Below are 15,750 nucleotides of genomic sequence, written 5' to 3'. Positions count from 1 at the left end.
TTGGGACATGTGCTACCGTACAAGCAGAGTATTAGCGAACTATCTCCTTTCCTTTGATGTGTTTCCTTGTAACCTAGAACTCTCTTCGTAGGTGCTGAAATCTTACTCATTTTTTGGAACAAATGAGGCGATTTCATAGTAACGATAGTAATTTTGAGATATTATTTCAATATGATATTATTTTTCATAGCAGATGGAGTGCAGTGTGGACTAGAACGTTTCATAGTGAATCAATTGTAATGTTACTTCGGTAGAGAAGCGACTAAAATTGAATTCCACGCGCTTTCCTACACGTTTACTTTGAATTATATGACATATGAGCACTAGCATATTGTGATATTTTATGATGATATAAAAATAGCTCGTCAGGAATTGTGATCTTGTCGGTGGAAATTTCCCCGAACTTTCGCAACGTGTTAAATGTTGTCTTTGCACGTGTATGCGATCCTCATCGCATAAAATAGGAATGTTTACTATAGGGGATATTTTTAAAATAGAGATGAAATAGAATTTTTTTTAAATAGTTGTTCGGTGATTGTCATGAAACTTTCTTGGAAATAGACAGATTAATGAAATGATGACAAATTGGTGACAAGCCAATATGGGATGAATACCCGAGTTGACTCAAGTGAATGAGAGAGTAGAAAGTCCTGGCAAGAAGGAATATTGTAAATGGCCGACTGATTACTGTAGATGATAATTACCAGCTCAGATAGCGAATCTGTGACAAATGTAGTATTTAAGTGACACTGATGTTGTCCCATATGGAGTAACTTTTTATGACGAGTGAGACGAATACTCCAGGAGTAGCGCATCTATGACTATCTGTTCTCGGATTCACCACCAATAAACTATTTGATTAATCAGTCGGCCATTTACAATAATCCCTTCTTGGCAGGGCTTTCTCTTATAATTTCCTAATAAAAACTTCGTTACTCTCTCATTCACTTGGGTCGACTCGGGTGTTCATCCCATATTGCATATCACCAACACATTTTATCGATAGTAGCAGCAGTAAGCTCGTTTGAACATCTTTTTACGGATCGTACAGTTGGCTCATCTGATGGAAGCATGTGTCTCTTTTTCAGAACACCTGTTTTTATATAGATTTGTGAACAAATCTGCTATTAGTCGTCTGCTACGGTACAGTTTGTTCAACATTGCGGTGCTTTAGTCGGCTTTTCTGACTCTAAAATGTTTTTAAGTGCTGCACGATTATGTATGACCATGAGTAAGCGGCAGCAATTAGCGAGCGGACATAATTATGACGATAGTGGTGTTGTACACATCATTGTTCGTGATCGGTTCAATTCGACTGATGTGTGCCATTTTAGGGGATCGTGTGATGGTTAAGTCGCTTAGAATTATTGTAATTCAGTCATCTGTTGAGAAGGATTCTTCAGAAAATGTAAGTGTGGCAGAGCGAACACGGGTATAATCGAGTGCTTGCCCCATACGTCCTATTACGTAGCGAAAGAAAATGAAAGATTAAAAATTCCAAGTATTCGCAGCAGTTGTAGCTGTTACTATATTTCGTAGAATAAGGAATTTTCCTGACGGCCAAGAAATGATTGAGAGTGGTACTTAAGAAAAGCGAAAGATTTCAAAATCATGGCAAAAGAAGTTGAAGATGATATTTTAAGACGCACTGCATGATCTAGAACATCATCTTCAGAGCTCCGGACGGAATCCCGCTAATTAGTGTTTACTTTCTGAAAAAGGAGGAAAATCTTTCACATCCATCTGTATCACGTCGTGACGAGTGTCCATAAAAGGCTAGTCATCCAAGTTAACGCAGCTATATTTTGATTCTTGGTCCGGGACACGCTTTTGTTTCAATTATGACTCCCCCGCCAGCATGACTGATTGTTCAGTCAGCCACTGTGTCCGCGCATAGATTTGTGGTTTTTAACCTTGTTTGTGAACCACGTCCATGGAGGGACTCGGAGAGTAGTAAAATCTTTGGTTTTGAACGTGGTTGAACGTTTATGATGACTTGCACCTGCGAGTGGTCCTGAAAGTTGGTTTCTTTCTTTCTTTTTTTGCTTGGTTATCACATTTGACTAGTCGTTCGCTATATTCTGTGTTCAAACGCCCATCTCCTTCTGAGCAATTCCAATAACCTTTTGTTCGTATGTCACAGTGAATGTTTATCGTTTTGACCATGAATTCATTCCTTTTGTTCGTTCATGTTTTGAAAACGGTTATATACTATTTCTATGTGATGTTACGAATGACAAATATTACTACAGACTAGCTACGATGCCGAGCTGCCGATGACATGAGCAACATAGGAGTGGAAGCACGGCTGCCACCGCGGCCATACAGCCTTATCGAGGAGATGAAGTCTGCAGGCGGAGGAGTGATCTCGTTAAAAGAACGTTTAGCCGCGTTGAATAAGGTGAGTCTCGCCTGCTATTGGTTTCTATGAGTACTTGTTGAGGTCAGTGATCCCTTTTCCCTGCCTCATGCAATGCTGCACTTTTATTTTCGTCTTTCTCTGGTTCTTCAGAGCAGACAATCGTGAATAATCTTCTGATTTTTGGACTAGAACTCTAGAGGTCTCATCTTTATGTCTTAGTCATTTTTAAAGGTTGTTTTTTTTAGTTTCGTTGAATTCTATGCTATATTTTATTATCATTTGTCTGGATTAAGTTTTGCAAAATGTTTCCTGTTCGCTCTCACTGGTCGTCATGGCAATATTTGTTGTCCCCTTACGTTGCACATTTTCATGGTCGTTTGTGGTTCAATGATAGCTTCAAATTGGCCGTTCTCTTCAAATTTTGAGTCATTCATGCTTCTGCTTCGCATTCACCAATTTTTATTTCCGCTTGAATTTCAGTAATTTTCCATTAAATTCAGGATTTATCATTCGTATCCACCTTCACAGTCGTGCATGAATTGAACTTGTGCATGAACTTGTGTGCCCTTTCAGATTAATGATAGCTGCTGGGGTTTGATTAGAAGCAGATCAACATTTATGGTGATTTCTGATCGCTTTATTAAGACTTATGAATATGATTAGTTTCTTTAAAAGTACCCTATTCCTTTTCCAAATGATTAACATTTGTTCGCGTACGTACATAGTACAACCGATTAACTGTGTCATCAACTGTTTTCTCGCGTTTCATGAATAATATTAAGTCTAATTTTCCTTGTGCTGGAAATAGCTGAGTTAGGGAGAAGAGGAGTGTTTCAAAAAAGCGATTTTTTTAATTGTGCTTACTATTTTTTCTTATTTTCAGTATTTTTGAAACCTTAGATATATCTAACTACGTAAATAATCTTAAAACTCGTGTCTTTGACTGCGTTTGCTTCTTTTTAGAGAAGTAGTGATATAGGGTACAGAGAAATCATCAAAAAATAATCCAAAAAATTATTTTTGGCAAGGCGCTACGAGTTTCGAGAATAGTTTTTAAGATTTGAAATTTTATTTTACATTCTCTCTTGTTAGACATCTGGGGAGAGAACGAAGAAGGCATATTTGTGATTTCTAGAAGTAAAAAGAACACCTATTTTTCGTGTTTACTTCTTCTGCGCTTTGATTTTTCTTGTTTTGTTTGAGCGTTTCTCACACTCTTCTTGTTTTAAGACGACGCAGTTTTCTTTAGAGGCATCTTCCTTCCTTTGGACATTGTTTTTTTTGTGAGTTGTTTCCAAGTAGATGTTTATTCGAGTTGCCAAAAAAATTCAACAATATTGTAATGGATTGTAATTTCGAAAAATAGCTACTTTTGTTGTTTGTTTTACGTGAATGAAACATAAACGATAGCAGTAATTGACGAAAGGCCAATGAGCTGACGCATAATAATTGCCTTGTTCAAGGTTTGACTCATTGCTTGAAGTTTAGAGCGCCGAAAATTGGCAAACACGAGTGAGGAAGGACGAGATGTTGCTGAAACGAAGCTCATCTGCTGTCAGCACTCGCGTGTCTCCTCGTGCAAAACTTGGCAAAGAAAATGAAGCTGAGTCGGTTCGACCAACCATCGGTAAGACTTTGCAATATCTAGCTCGATATGAACTTGGCCGTCGGCCAGTACGAGCGTTCATCTATCGAGTCTTAAGATTGTACAGTTGGGACTAATTTTGCATGACTAGAATTGATCCTTTTTTTGTTTGCCAGTGAGAACGGAATGGTGCTGGTTTTGGGTTAATTTGCATAGCGGTTTTCATATGCTGTCGAATCGCCGTACTCGTATTCGATGCACATCAATTCAACCTTTTTCCAGTACCTGCACCTATGTCCAAGCAAAGTCTCATGCTTAGCCTTGATAAAGGTTTGGATTCGTTTTTCCCACGTTCTACGGTGTTGCACGAGTCTGTTTCTAAGGATGGAGAGCTCGATTTAAATTCAATCGAGCAAACCCATATGTGAGTATAGTTCTTCTTCCTCCACCTGCTGTGAGATTCTCGCCCCGCCTCCATACATCAAGTTGCTCGTTTAGTTTGGACACGCCGAAGCGACCACGTCTGAAAAAACCTGGCCAGCGACGGCGTGTGGTGACCGACCGATTAGCAACGCTTGATACCGGAAGCGTGAAAATTGAAGAGGTACGTTGGAAACTGGTGGACAAGTGGTCTTCTTCACTGTTATAAGGCACTGTCACGTACGTGGCTAATGATTTCTTGAAATTCTGCTTGCAGACAACGGTTGACGTCTAATTTTAAATTAGATATTGGTCAGCTCGGGTCGCCAAAAATGTCTTCTACTCATGTCACCACTGATCTCATTAAACTGACTATTACTGAATAATAATTGTTTAGCTCAGCCATGAATTTTTATATTACGAAGGAACCGCAGATAAAACAAGCTTGTCTTGGTTTGAAGGAAAGAAAAAACTGAAATGAACATTTTCCATACTCTTATTATAGTAAATGAGGTTTTCAAAAGTAGATCATTGTAGATGGGAGAATCGTTTTAAAAAACTATCAGAAAAGGTGGGGTGTGTATCGACATCCAAACTATTGTGTTGAAATATGTCTTTTTCTAATACTAAAACTCGAAAATCTACAAAATTATTTATTTATTTGTTTATTACATCACCAGTCTAAAGTCTGGCTAATGCCGGTCTTAAGACTTCTTCTGGTCCTACGCTTGCCTGGCTGCAATTATCAATATAAATTCAAAGCTGGAGCACCTCCCCTAAATTTCTGGCTAGAATTGGAATTTATGTTTTCTTGTTATGCCAACAAGGTTTAGGTGAAACTTTTTTTATTGGCCTGACGTTTCGACAAACTTGTCTTTTTCAAAGGCCTGAAAATGGTTCGAAGGTCTTTGATACCATGCATATCCTATCAAACTCCTGCTCTCTCCTCGCCAACCCTCGATATTGTTCCAAGTACACCACGCGAAACCTTAAAAGGAAAACAATTGACCAGTTTCACCGACTAGCTTGGTTGGTAAACCAACGCGTTCTTAAAGATTGTCACCAAGGCGAATGAGATCTACGCACTGTGCAGTATCCTTAAGTACTGGTGTCTGGATAACGTTAAGGAACTGCATGTGGGACAATCTTATAGCTCACAGAGTGTTACGAACGGTAAGAAGTCATTGGTAATTGATAAGCACTCATTTTTGTTATTCATGGACGGATTCCTGACGGAAATCCAGAATGCTTCCAAAGCCTTCCTAGCAGATTTTTCTTTCTCGTGCGTTAATATCGTACATTTTATTTCAAACTCATTTCCATCATGCTTATCATTTTTGTGGCCCCCCAGCGGTGTCATCGAACTCCCTCGCCTTTTACCAGCCAGATGTTCCTTGATACGCACGCTCAGCATCCTTCCAGTTTCTCCAATATAAAGCATCAAGCGACAGTTAGTTCGCAATAGATTCTACGATAGGCAATGCGGGTCAAAATGTTGCGTGGTTTCTCCGATGCTCGTGCAATTACCGTCCTTTCGATAAGGCCGGTAATTGCACGAGCATCGGAGTTACTTACCAAATAGAATGCCTAACGTGCAACGCCATTTATATTGCAGAAACTGGAAGGATGCTGAGCGTGCGTATCAAGGAACATTTGGCTGGTAAAAAGCGAGGGAGTTCGATGACACCGTTAGGGCGCCACAAAAATGATAAGCATGATGGAAATGAGTTTGAAATAAAATGTACAATATTAGCGCACGAGAAAGAGATATCTACTGGGAAGGCATTGGAAGCATTCTGGATTTCCGTCAGGAATCCACCCATGAATAACAAAAATGAGTGCTTATCAATTACCAATGGCTTCTTACCGTTCGTAACACTCTGTGAGCTATAAGATTGTCCCACATGCAGTTCCTTAACGTTATCCACACACCAGTACTTAAGGATACTGCACAGTGCGTAGATCTCATTCGACTTGGTGACAATATTTAAGAACGCAGTGGTTTACCAACCCCGCTAGTCGGTGGAACTGGTCAGTTGTTTTCCTTTTAAGGTTTTTCGTGGCGTACTTGGAACAATATCGGGGGTTGGCGAGGAGAGAGCAGGAGTTTGAAGGGATATGCATGGTATTAAAGACCTCGAACCATTTTCATGCTTTTGAAAAGGACGAGCTTGTCGAAACGTCAGGCCAATAAAAAAGTTTCACCTAAACCTTGTTGACATAACAAGAAAACATAAATACACTTCCAGAAGTGCGAAAGTTCGACTTTCCTTGAATCTTGGCATAGAGATTGCAACTTGTTGATAGTCGAATTTAAGCAACAGCCAAGATTGTTAACAAATTTATTACGAAGGCGACAACGCCGAAACGTTAGCCGTAATAAATTTGTTAACAATCTTGGCTGTTGCTTAAATTCGACTATCAATAAATACACTATCAAATGCCGAGGTTTCAAGAAGAGAGGACTTGGAGAGAATGGAAATTGTTTTTTTTTTCTCAAAAGAACCTTATTTCAGTCTTTTTTTTTAGAAGCATACGCATTGATGGATGGTTTCTTGTAGTTATTTTGCTATCAGTGCTAGGATATTCTACATTTAGAGGTTATTCAAACTCGATTTAATGCCCATTTTTCTTCGATACCGCAGCAATTTGAAAACGTATTTCAAAGAATTAGACAAAGTTCTCATCTTTCTACTGAGCAATTAACATGGAACGCAAACGTTGACTGACATTAACAACATCGTTATACTGATAAAGATAAAGGTGTACGTCAGATCACGTACTTTGCTAAGTACTATTTAAGCAGCCGTCTGCTTGCGTGTAACCAGTCTCTGAAGAAAGTACACGGCGAAGATGGTGAGGGTAACCAAAGGCGAGTAGGAATACCGAGGCGAACATTCTGGTGCATGCAGTGTCACGGCCATAAAACCGTTCACAATGTCTCATTTACTTTCATTAAAACGGCTGCGCTGTTACTGCGCGATGTTGGTGCACGATATTCCAGCTGATTTTTATTTCTCACGTCGTTGCACCAATCGTGCTGTGGAATCCCTCTGAATAGATTCTGTTGGTGGCAGAACAATTGGTGTCCGTGGGACCCACCTTACCTCATTTAATCACTTTCTGGAACCGCTGCACCGATCTGACAAATTTCACCCCATTTTACTATTGTGAACGAGGTTGCACCCACTCCCTGCTTTCTAGAGTTTATGGTCACACACGTGATAGATTGAGCCCGTTATTATACAGCATGATTACACAGATCACGGTTGAAGACGAGAGATTCGAGTACTAATAATCTTTCTTGTCGGAAATATTTCTCCTATAGAGGAATTGTCGTCTGTTTCTTTCTTTCATTGAGCTAATGTTTTTGTATATGACCCGACTTCGTTATTTTACGGGGAAAATCTGGTGCCGATGTGCGCCATTCCTTTGAATCGTTTTGAAATTTTTTGATCAAGAGATGTTCAATCTGTAGTCGGGTCAAAATGACACGAAACCAGTTGCAGTTGCATAAGCGGCGCGGTGGAGACAGCGGTTGGAATCGAGATAGGACCACCTCGAAGTGCAGCGATGGGTGGTGCTGGCTAGGGCGCTGACCGCTGCGCTCCAACGCACCGCGCTGCGCTATTGCGTAAGCGGTTGCGGTTGCTTCATTTGGTTTTGGCCCTACTATACGTGATTTATGACACGGAGAATACGCGTTTTTTTTTCTGGAGCTGGATATCGGAGCCTGTGGTTTTTTCCACTTCTTCTTTAGCTCCGTCGGTGTCGCCTATTATCGGAACTTCTCTAACAGTTTTTTTTTTCCAGGAAAAGAAACAATACAATTATTTGTTACCAGTCTGAATGTCCGGCTAAAGCCGGACTTCAGACTTTCGGTGATTTTAGCTCCGCTGCCCTTCACTGATCAATGAAAGTTAATAGTTGTGGTGTTTCCTGTAAAATTAGATTTGTGTTTTTTGACAACGCTTTCCTTCTGTTCTTTGTATTATAAATTAAGGCGAAAGATTACGGAGTTTTCCTTCTAAACGCGTCAATTCTACATTTGGAGAATATTCGAAAATCAGCTACAAACACTCCTTCGATGCCAGAATAGTATAGATACAATTTGAAAGCATTACTCGAAGTATGGGTATTCTTCCTGATTTTCCCCAATCGTTATCACAGAATAATGTTTTAAAAAATGAAATGACGTGAAAGACATCATCCTACTGATAAAGATACCGTTCCACGTCAGATCACATAACGTCTTGCTACTATTTAAGCAATCGTTTGAATGCGTGTTTCCACTTCCTGAGAACGGCATGCTAGAAACTTGAGGCGAACGAAGAAGGAAATAGACACGCGGAGGGGTCATAAAGGTGAAGAGCGAAGCGTGCAGTGGTCACGGCTATGAAACGGCTGCAACCATTTATTTTTTGCGTCATGCACATTAAGTTATTGCGCACCAATGACCGGGTCCTCCGACGCCGGTGGATCCGTGGCACCCCATATTATAGCAATCTGACTCCGGCGCACCAATCCGACGCCGGTGGACCCGTCGCAACCCCTTCTATAGCTGTCTGGCGCCGGGGCACCAATCCGACGCCTGTGGGCCCGTCGCAACCAATTTTATGGCTATCTGACGCCGGGTGGACCCGTCGCACCCAATTTTTTTGAATTTCGTGACACACACACACACACACACACACACACACACACACACACACACACACACACACACACACACACACACACACACACACACACACACACACACACACACACTAAGCTCGTTATTATATATCATGATCATGATATTTACAGGACCCACGTGACTCCTTAATAACTCCAGCGATAATCGATGAAGGTGGTCCTATTGCCACAAGTGCACGGCAAGGTTTACAGGTACCGTGCTCCTTTTAGTCTAATCTGTTTCTTTTTTTTTGCTGATTTTTTGCTGGGACTCCAGCCCTTCTCATATCATTGTGGTGTTCTTTAGGCTGTAGAAGACTATACATCCGTGAAAAGTGCACTAAAACATGCGGACACCAAATCACCTTATCCCCCAGTGATGCTTATACGTGTTGCTGGTTAGTTCGTCTGCATTTGAGAATTTACAGAACTTTTTGCCCCTCTCGCTTTATTTTCGGTGTTACTGTCATATTTGCATTTTGTCCAATTTTCGTGTTCTCTTCCGCTCACAACATCAAAACGCTTCAATATTTATATGTTTTGTTATCTGGGCCGATGCTTGGTCTTGTTCTTCAGTAAATGCTTCTCAAGATTTGTAAAGGGACAGTATCTGTGTTTTCAGGAGAAAAACGGGTGGATGTGAGATTAGTGGCCCCACTAGCGTCATCTATCCACCAAAATGCTGTCTTTATACTTGTCACGCCGACACGGTTATTTAAGTATGAAGGAGAACACAGCAATATTTTGGAAAAGACTAAGGTAGTCAGTTAGGTCATAATTAACGTTATTCTGCTTCACGTTAATAAATTTTGAATGATTTTTTTTTCTAGGCGACTCAAATCTGCATTCATATCACCACAAAAGCGGATCTATTTTGTTCAGCAACCAAAGCAGAGGAAGTCTCAGGTAAGAACGAATTTCTTTCCAAGAATTGTCATCAATCGATGAAATATTGGCTGCAGGAATAGATTTTATGGCGAACTTGATTCGTTTCGAGCATCATTCGGATATTTTAGGTTCACCAGCTGCATTTTTATCGCTGCTCGGCGAAGGAGAAGTGGACTTCTCCACAGAGCGGAATGTTGCTGAACCGTTCGAGAATGTCGTGGCTAGGACGAACCTAGTGCTGCGAGTTACGGACGACTATAAACTGCAGTCAGTCGCGAAAGGAGAGCATCCACGATTTGCATTCCTGCAGGCGAATGAGGTATTGGTAAATTAACATATAAGCAAATTTCGATTTTCGAGGTTATTCATGGATTTATTTATTTATTGAAAACACCTGCAAGTGTGCCATAAAACAAAAAAACAACATGGAACAGAGCTCACTGGAATTTTATTATTGTGGAAGCTATTGGAAGAGTATCTTTATTTCACATACCACTTTTTTAAAGCTAAAGTTTGTGTTAGATGCTTCGCGATAGGGAATAAAAAAAAATGAAGGAAAAAAACGATAGGAAAAAACACTATTCTATCAGCCAGAACTGATATGAATCATCGCTGTGCAGCATTTCTGACCTCAGTTTCAAGCTCAGTATGTGACCCCACATTGAGTTGCGGACGCTAACCTTTCTAAGTCTCTACTTCCCACTTATAAAGTTGACCTAAATGAATAGTTATTCCCTCATTGGCTTTGCAGAGATGCAAAAATTACCATGATAAGGTAATCCTCTTCAATTTCCTTTATTGTTAGCGAAGGTGGTCCTGGACAACTCAGCCAGGTCAAAATGATACTCATCTGTGCAGTGCGATTGCAGCATGCGAGGGTCTCACCTAGCGCGCTAGCTCCATCGCGTCACTTTTAATGCAGCCGCCTACAGAACGGGGCTTCGGGTCGCTTTTTTTACCCACCCACCCTAATTATTACCCATTTATTACTTACCCACTTACCCGATTGGGTTTCAATGATTTTTTTTTTATGAAACGAGATTTTCTACTATAACGGTATCACTGCTACATAAATATGCTCACATGTATACTTGGAGAGATGAAGTTTGTTCAAAATTCTTTAGACTCTTATATTCGACTTCGGCTCGGAAATCTATGTTTGGAGTGGTCGTAACGCTCGTAAAACGACTGGCCGCTATGCTGTTGAGTACGCGCAGCAGTTGGTAAGACGGAATTTTGTGCATTTTCAACATTTCGATAATCTGTGCGTTGGGTGAACAGAATTTGTACTTATTCCTCAAAAAGCTGTTCTATTTTCTTTTCTTCTCTTGTTTTGTTGGCCATTGGAATAACCTTGTAGAGAACCAAACGGGTCACTTCGGATTTGTCGCTGTTCGGAACTGAGCTGGGAGAGGGTCGTGCTCCTTGGGTGCTGTATCTTCGGGTCTTCCAGGGCGTGCAGGTGAGTGCAGGACATGTTATTGCTTCCGGTAAAGTATTAATTCTGGTAATTCTGCCCTAGAACTGCCTGTTTGCTGCCAAATTTTCTGACTGGCAAACAAGTGAGACGAAGTTCTATATCACGCCGAGGTCTTATCAGAAAGAGGTTAATTCTTTATTCGAAGCTTCTATACAACGATACGGTAACTATATGTGTAGGTTCCTCTCCTGTGCGCTGACGAAAAACTGGAAGCTCGACTCTTGGCTGATATTATCCGAGGCTTATCTCATCCGGAACCCTCTGAAATGCTAGGTATTTGTAACGGATCTATGTAAATCTTGTAGACATCTGTAGTTTTCTATTGTTTAGAGGATCAGGAACTGACGAGAGAAATGAAGAACGTTGTGACAGAGAATCTGACTTTTTGGCAATTGATCGGTGAAGAGTTGGAGCAAATTGAGCGTACCAATGTGTTTGTGGATGATTGCTGCTATGTGATTCGATGGCAGTATCGGATCCAGATCTCGGGTTCGTTTCATTTTTACAAATGAACTTCTTTTCATTCATAATTACTCAATGTCTCATTGAATTGTAGATGTGTTTGAAATATGAATATGAATTGGAAAATAACACAACCCGAGTTGTAGTAATCTCAAAGCCAGAATGCCAAGAAATGATATTGGGGTATCTCCACAAATAGATAGGGTCACTATTGTAGATCACGAGTATGAACGCAGTCATGGTCAATTCTCCTTACCTGAAGAACGACGCAAGATTGACCTTGTTGACCAATCCTTCCTACAATGCACCTGACGACGGCGCCGTATGCGGGAGCAGGTGTGCGTCAGGCTTTTGCGAGCGGACGCAGAACCCATGGGCTGCCGACGCTGTCTCTTCTGCGCGTTGGCAGCTGCGTTGCGAACACCTGCTCTCGTGTGTGTGACCGTTATTAGATGCTTCGTAGAAACCTTGGATCGACGGTGTTGTTCCTCCGACGGCCGTTTCTCAGAGCTATTAGGAGCAGTTGGGTGTGGTGCTGCCTATACCTGTAATCTACACCACTAATCTTATCTATTCATGATTCATGGGGATGTCCCAATAGCGTCAATTTCATTGCTTATTACCTTTAAATGGTAAATACGAGCGCTTGCGATGTGCTTGCACCTGTGGTGGATGCTCCTGTAGTTCATGAGTGAATTTGTTGGACTGCCATCTGCATTTTATCATTGCTGCTGTTTTGAGAATTACTGTGAAAAAGTAGGATATAAAATAATTCCTAATGAAGCTTAAAATAAATGAAAATTGACATTCTTTGCCTTGACAATCTCAAGTCTCAGATCTATAATATAATTCTCTCTTGTAGTCTTCATCTCTTCTACAATACTTAAATGTAATGTAATGAGCTTAGAGTATAGCAGGTGGGAGCAACTTTGCGTCATATGGTAATTTTAACCATTTAGGAGTTCGTCGACTTCGTTCTGGCCAACTCTCCGAGAAGGAGACTGGTCGAGAACGAGTTGCTTTCTTTTATTGGCTGGGAGCCAAGACTTCGGCAAAGCAGCAAGGACTCTGCGCAGTGCGATTATCGCACATGGACAAGGAAAAACATCAGCACGTCCGAGTTGTGCACCTCTCTGAGCAGCCATTATTCTTATCTTTATTCGGTGGAACGTTTATTAGCCGGTGGGTCCTTTTATTTTGAGAAAAACGAAATGGTTTTCTGATTCTTTAGTCATGATTATAGACATTCCGCACCGACATCAACTTGTCGCACCTTTGTCGTTGGCGGTTGTTCTACAGCAGAATGTTACGCTAATGAAGTGGATCCGACAAAACCTCTTCGATCTCACGCTGTTTATTTGCGGCTCAGCCCTGACAAAATCACTGTGGTTGCTGGTGCGTTTTGTTTTCCGCATAAGTTGCTCTTATTTCTGAGTTTTTAACTTCTGTTTTTTGGGGATCATTATTGTTTTATTTTTGAATGACATTTTTCTCGAAACTTTTACAGTGATCTCCCTTACAGGATCCGATACAGTGTCAACGTCGGTGAAAAATGGGTTGATACTAGCTGAAGCGATACTGAAGTCACGGAAGAAGTTCAATTTGAAGGTGGGCATCCGAACTACTACATTTAATATTTTAATTTTTTCGGATGCTTTGTGTTTCTGTCCAAATTTGTCCACAAATCCTGGCTAGACAGATCGTGCAGATCGACTTCTTTCGAGTACAAAATAATTAAATCTTCGCTCAGTGCGTTCAGAAATGATTGAAAACATAAGAACATGGTTCCTTAGCCCTTTCTCATTTCCTGCCGTTGTTTTGTTTATTGTTTATATTCGATGAAAAACTCTGCTGTGATTGAATATCTGTTTGTTTAACCAAATTACCGAATACTCAATTTACTTCTGTCGAAGTCTCTTTTTTCATAGGAGTCGGTTCGCACTGGACATCAAGTCCAAGGCGATGATACGAAGCTGTCGTGGATTCGAGCGGTAGCCAGGACGAAAACGCCCCGACTCTACCGTATCTACGAACTTGAAGCGACAGAAGTGCTAAGTCCACAGTACCACGAGCATTGTCCGTTCCCCGCCATCCAAACGGCGCTCGTAGATACAATTCTCGTAGACGTAGGCAATCGGCTGTGGGTTTGGAACGAGCGTACACCAACAACGTTTGCTCTTCGTGTGGCCGAATTGTTTTGGAAGGACAGGGTGGGGGAAGTCACAGTAGTCGGCAAAGGTAAAGAACCGGATGAATTTGTCGCATTGTTTGCTGAGTGGAACGATTGGCCGGAGGGATATGATCCACAGTCGCCGCCTAGACCGCTAAAGGTGAGTGCAAACATCTCCGTTCACTGGATAATGCATGATTTTCGGTACAAACCCCAATTCTTTTAGGATCTGTTAGCAGAACGAACACAAACGTTTAACGTAGAAATGCTACGTTCACGGAAATCGTTGCCAGAAGGAATAGACACAAAAAATCTACTACAGTATCTCACTCCGGCCGATTTTCGCCGTGTATTTGCCATGTCTGAAGAAGAGTTCGCCAAACTCCCCGCGTGGAAACAGATTCGCTTGAAAAAAGAGGCTGGGTTGTTCTAATGACCCTGTCCATTATGAATGTATATGTACATAGGTATCCAATGACTAACTGTTGCTTCACTGCGTTTGGAATATTTCCGATCCTGCTAATTTATATACATATGTATATTGTCCACGTTTGGACCGAGTTTTTGCAGTCAGCTTCGTGCCTGAGACCTTTTCTATAACTGAGCGAATGTTGTGAGAGACAGTCAGCTTCTCAGCGATGAATTTTCCCGAAACATGCTTTTGCAACTTGGGTTATCACCAAAAATTTCGTGTATATCGTTGTAGCACGCTGACAGTTATTCTCCGGAGTACGTCCTTCTGGAGAATAACCGTCTGCTCTTCTATTGGTTGACATCTCATAAGCACCACCCACTGCCCCGCCCTACTCTATCGATCCGTTGCTTTCTACCTTCTTAAAGACATCACCCCACGAATCTGAGGTGATACGAATTTCAGGTGGAGTATTCGTATACAGGATCGTAGATTATGGAGAGAAGGGTGATTCCGTCCATTTCTTCCTAATTGCCGTAAAAAAACTGCCCGGACGATACGGCCTCGAGAATCCCGCTGCGCTATTTTCTACGAGTTCGACTGGAGCGCGACAGCCTTGTGCAGTAGTGGGGTGATGCCTTTAAGATCGTAAACCATGCGGCACGATCAAGAAACCTCGAGCATCCCTTTTCTGGCATACTGCACCCTTTACGTCGTGCTTTAACGCCTAGCCTGGTAATGACCAACTTAATCTTTCAACCCTATGTCCTATAATGGGGCATTACCAATGTTTTTTGAACGTGGTCTGAACATCTTACTGTAACTTATTAGCGTGAATTACCACGAAGTTGATTCGGTCGTAACTCAGTCGACGGGCTGCTATTATCAGTCACCCGCATCTTCGTCGAGGTGCATATTCCTTGAATACAGCTCTGCCTAACTTCTACAGCATGAGATCGTTCAGATCCCGTCCATTCGTCGTTGTTCCCATATTCTTTGGGACTTGACATCTCGCGTGTACTGAATATCGACATCGAGTAACTGACTGCTCTCAGGTCGGCAACGCCCGGTAGTTCAGCATAACGAAACGGTGAGCTGTCACCAAACATTCCAGGCTCCCTCTAGTTTATCTGTTTGGGTTGGGCTTTGGTAATATTTGAGTAACTTCCGTCATAAAACTGTGCTCATTATATAGCTCGCTCGTGCCCAGACGTTTACTTAAATACGTGGTTATACTTAGCAGAGACACCGCAGTCGAGTAGCGATCCGAATAGTATACGTGGTCCCTCACCAC

At 41.5% G+C, this 15,750-nt stretch overlaps 2 protein-coding genes across 2 annotated transcripts; one reads left to right on the top strand and one right to left on the bottom strand.

Moving 5' to 3' along the window:
- Nucleotides 1-2,281: 2,281 nt before the first annotated feature.
- RB195_005232 (uncharacterized protein) lies at nucleotides 2,282-14,477 on the top strand (the record flags this gene model as incomplete). The annotated part of the gene is made up of 19 exons (XM_064177596.1): nucleotides 2,282-2,401; nucleotides 3,851-3,989; nucleotides 4,230-4,371; nucleotides 4,446-4,551; nucleotides 9,177-9,257; nucleotides 9,352-9,442; nucleotides 9,667-9,803; nucleotides 9,875-9,950; nucleotides 10,061-10,251; nucleotides 11,057-11,155; nucleotides 11,293-11,394; nucleotides 11,455-11,538; nucleotides 11,592-11,685; nucleotides 11,743-11,901; nucleotides 12,834-13,056; nucleotides 13,118-13,269; nucleotides 13,397-13,482; nucleotides 13,803-14,204; nucleotides 14,271-14,477. 19 exons carry the CDS (start codon nucleotides 2,282-2,284, stop codon nucleotides 14,475-14,477), a joined length of 2,691 nt encoding a protein of 896 aa, XP_064034721.1.
- An 806-nt stretch (nucleotides 14,478-15,283) lies between these two features.
- Nucleotides 15,284-15,565, bottom strand: RB195_005231 (uncharacterized protein; the record flags this gene model as incomplete). Its single annotated transcript, XM_064177595.1, has 1 exon — nucleotides 15,284-15,565. The coding sequence occupies one exon, from the start codon at nucleotides 15,563-15,565 to the stop codon at nucleotides 15,284-15,286; it is 282 nt and encodes a 93-aa protein (XP_064034720.1).
- Between the last annotated feature and the right edge of the window lie 185 nt (nucleotides 15,566-15,750).

The sequence above is a fragment of the Necator americanus genome, chromosome I (genome assembly GCF_031761385.1).
Source record: "Necator americanus strain Aroian chromosome I, whole genome shotgun sequence".
Lineage (NCBI taxonomy): Eukaryota > Metazoa > Nematoda > Chromadorea > Rhabditida > Ancylostomatidae > Necator > Necator americanus.
This window is presented reverse-complemented; position numbering and strand designations above follow the sequence as displayed.